The 3,028-nt window shown below is 35.9% G+C and overlaps 1 protein-coding gene across 1 annotated transcript; it reads right to left on the bottom strand.

The window, feature by feature from the left end:
* Window positions 1–1,395: 1,395 nt before the first annotated feature.
* On the bottom strand, window positions 1,396–2,220 carry LOC115474864 (1-phosphatidylinositol phosphodiesterase-like). The gene has a single exon (XM_030210559.1). The coding sequence runs from the start codon at window positions 2,218–2,220 to the stop codon at window positions 1,396–1,398; it is 825 nt and encodes a 274-aa protein (XP_030066419.1).
* Window positions 2,221–3,028: the final 808 nt, after the last annotated feature.

The raw sequence follows: 3,028 nt of genomic DNA on the forward strand, positions 1-3,028 counted from the left end.
AAAAATGCCCTTGCCCTACCCATTTTCTGTTCATCAAAATCATCTCTCTTTCTATCCACTCCCCCTCAATGCTCTATTAGGGTTACCAGCTTTCCAAATATAGAAAAAAGAACACAAGGTCCTGTACCATTTCTCCTTCCCATCTACAGTCAACATCATGCCCCACAATTTTCTCTTCACCTGAAATCTTTCATTTTCACAGCAGTAAGTTCTGGAAAGAAAAGGAATGAGAGAAAAAAAGAGATGTTTAATTAAAATCTCAAGTAACTCATCTTGAGCTAGGATGACAAAAAGAGACTGCATTAGATCACAGAAGTTATGGGAAAGGAAGATGAGAAAATTGGTATCAAAGGCAGATGGTTAACATGAGATTTGATGAAGAGTAAAAAACAAAATAAGTAATCTGAGAACTGGGGAATCCATCTTTGAAGAGGGCCTGACTTAAAGTCCACTATTTTAGTATTGCCGTGGATTGTATATTCCCAGCTGCAGCAAAGCAAGAAATAAATTTACTGTGGGAAAATAACATTCACCATAGGTTAGTAAACAGGTCTTTTTATGTAGAGAATGCTAAATTTATATGTTAAAATCTTATTTCAGATCTGATTCTCTAAATTAATGAGAATCAGAGAGTTCATATAGTAAAAGGACAAACAGAAGGGAGAGTGAGTCATTTATCACATGAATGTTAACTTCCTTTGAGTATAAGAGTATATTAGTATTGGTTACCAATACCAGCCTGACAAGACCAGCTGCAGGTCTGAACCTAGCGAATGAGAGGCAGCCACTGTAAGCATGACCTTGGCAAAAGAAAGGCTACCATTGCTGCTGTGAACTCAGGCAAAATAAAATGGTGAAACCAGAAAGATGTGTGGAAGGCATGAGCAGGGAAGCTGAAGAATAGAAGAAAATAAGAAGGGTTATATGGAAGAAGGAAAGGATAGAGAAAAAAAGCAAAAGTGAAAAAAAAATCAAAATAGTAAAAAAGGGAAAAAAAATTAAAAAGAAGAAAAAAAGGCAAATACTTTGTAAAAACAAACAAACAATCAAAACATATTGGAGGAAACAGTTTCCCTTGCCATGCATTTTACTGGCAAGGGAGCAAATATAGCTCTTTTCTAAGGAGTACTTCTAGTGTTTTATACCTGCTTTCCTCACAGTAAATTTTGCAGGGCTTACTGTTAGACCTGCTTCTCACAGTAATGTGAAAACAACTTTTATCCTATTTAAATGACTGCTTCTGCTTTTGCTGTGGATGACTGAGTTATCTGAATATGCTGCTGCATATTCACCATGCATAACCCTGACCCAGGTAGAAAGATTTCTTATAGAAATCGTATGCCACAGGTCATTCATGAAAAATTACTGTTTTGACTGAATTTTAGAATCTGCTTTCTAGTTGTTCTTCAAAATCAACTGGATCAGGAAGCTACCTGGAAAATCCATAGCTATAATTCCCAATTTGTTCTTTTCATTTTTCATCTGCTCCAGAGTCTTGTACAGGCTAAAGTTTATAGAACGAGCAACTGTATAAGGATATGCTGCCATACTGCATCCTGAAGTAAAGGTCAGATACATCTGATCACCTGCACTATGCTGAGCTTTAAGTAAGTTTATTTTAATACTCGACCATTTTTGATCTATATTGAATATTGATGCTACATGATTATCCTCATATATGTTTAAGTTCTGATAAGGGATTCCTATCTTAGAACCATAATAATCCCGCAGTATGATGATCTTCCCTCTGCTTTGACCAAGGGTGGGTATGGAGGAAGAGGTCCAAAACCAAGACATTCCAGCCTCCTCAGCATAACGGGTTACTAGATCACGAAACTCAGGTTTTCTACCATACATCCCAATTTCTTCATATATACGCATAAGAATGGTTTCCTTTGAATATTTTTTCAAGTAATCAATAGTGACTTTCAAAATAGCATCAAAATAACGTGTACCCTGATTACTAGGTGCAACAACTAGCTTTCTGCCAGAGTATTTCAAACCTACATCAATGAAGCGTATCCCAGCTTCATACTGTGAATTAAGATTCCAGCTTTGATGCTGATGTGCATCCCCACCACTACAATGCATGGAATTGTTGGTGCCAGGAATGGAGAGATTACAGATGGATTTTCCATCTGGGAGAAAAGACATCCAGTCTGGGTTTCTAGTTTCAGGATTTCCTGTAGTATCGTAATCTTTTCTTTGAGTATTTCCCATAATGACTTGAAGATGAGTATAGCTGCCTGTAAAATACATTAAATCATAAGTTAATCAGACTCTTTGCTCTTTATCTCCACCATATCCTCAGGTCACTATTGCCATTATTTTGTTTATATTACATGGAAATAAAGGCTACAAAACAAAAACAAAATAGTCTAATGTGATATGCTTTTAGGGCCTATTTTTTTTTTTAATTTAAATATAAATTTAAATTCTTACTTGGCACAAAAAAAAATTAGTGTAGAAGGAAAAAGTGCCTATGTGTATTCTATAAACCATGCCTAAAGTTTGGCATTGTTTATAGAATACACATAGCACCGTCCAAATGACTCAAATTTAGGCGTAGCCATTTACATCAATGAAAAGCTGGAGTAAATGCCCATTCTTAACTTTAATAAACAAGAAGTCAATCCATTAAAGTTCTACTAAACAGGGAATCCAAGGGCATATGCCGAACGAGTGAACTGCACAATCAATGATATACTTAATAATTTGTAATGGGGTCCACAGAGAGTTCAGTATAGGCTGTATTCACAGCCGAGCTGATTTTCAGTGAGTCTGGCCGCAAAACGGCTCACTACCAAGCTTTATACATCATAGTTTACTCTCTACAAAGTGTTTCCCCAATTTTTTATGAATACACCACTACAAACTTAAAGTGAAAAAGAATAAAAGACAATAATACATGCTTTTGGTATATGTCCAGTACTAATGCAAGGAGAACACTCTTCTGAGGAAAGCAAAAACAGGCCAGTTCACTTAAAATTTGAACTTGTCTGGCTGTAACAAAATACATATGCTGTGT

Source organism: Microcaecilia unicolor, chromosome 7, assembly GCF_901765095.1.
Source record: "Microcaecilia unicolor chromosome 7, aMicUni1.1, whole genome shotgun sequence".
Classification (NCBI taxonomy): Eukaryota; Metazoa; Chordata; class Amphibia; order Gymnophiona; family Siphonopidae; genus Microcaecilia; species Microcaecilia unicolor.

Excerpts from the sequence above, each read along its gene's own strand:
- LOC115474864 (XM_030210559.1), bottom strand. The coding sequence starts at position 2,220 with ATGGGAAATACTCAAAGAAAAGATTACGATACTACAGGAAATCCTGAA.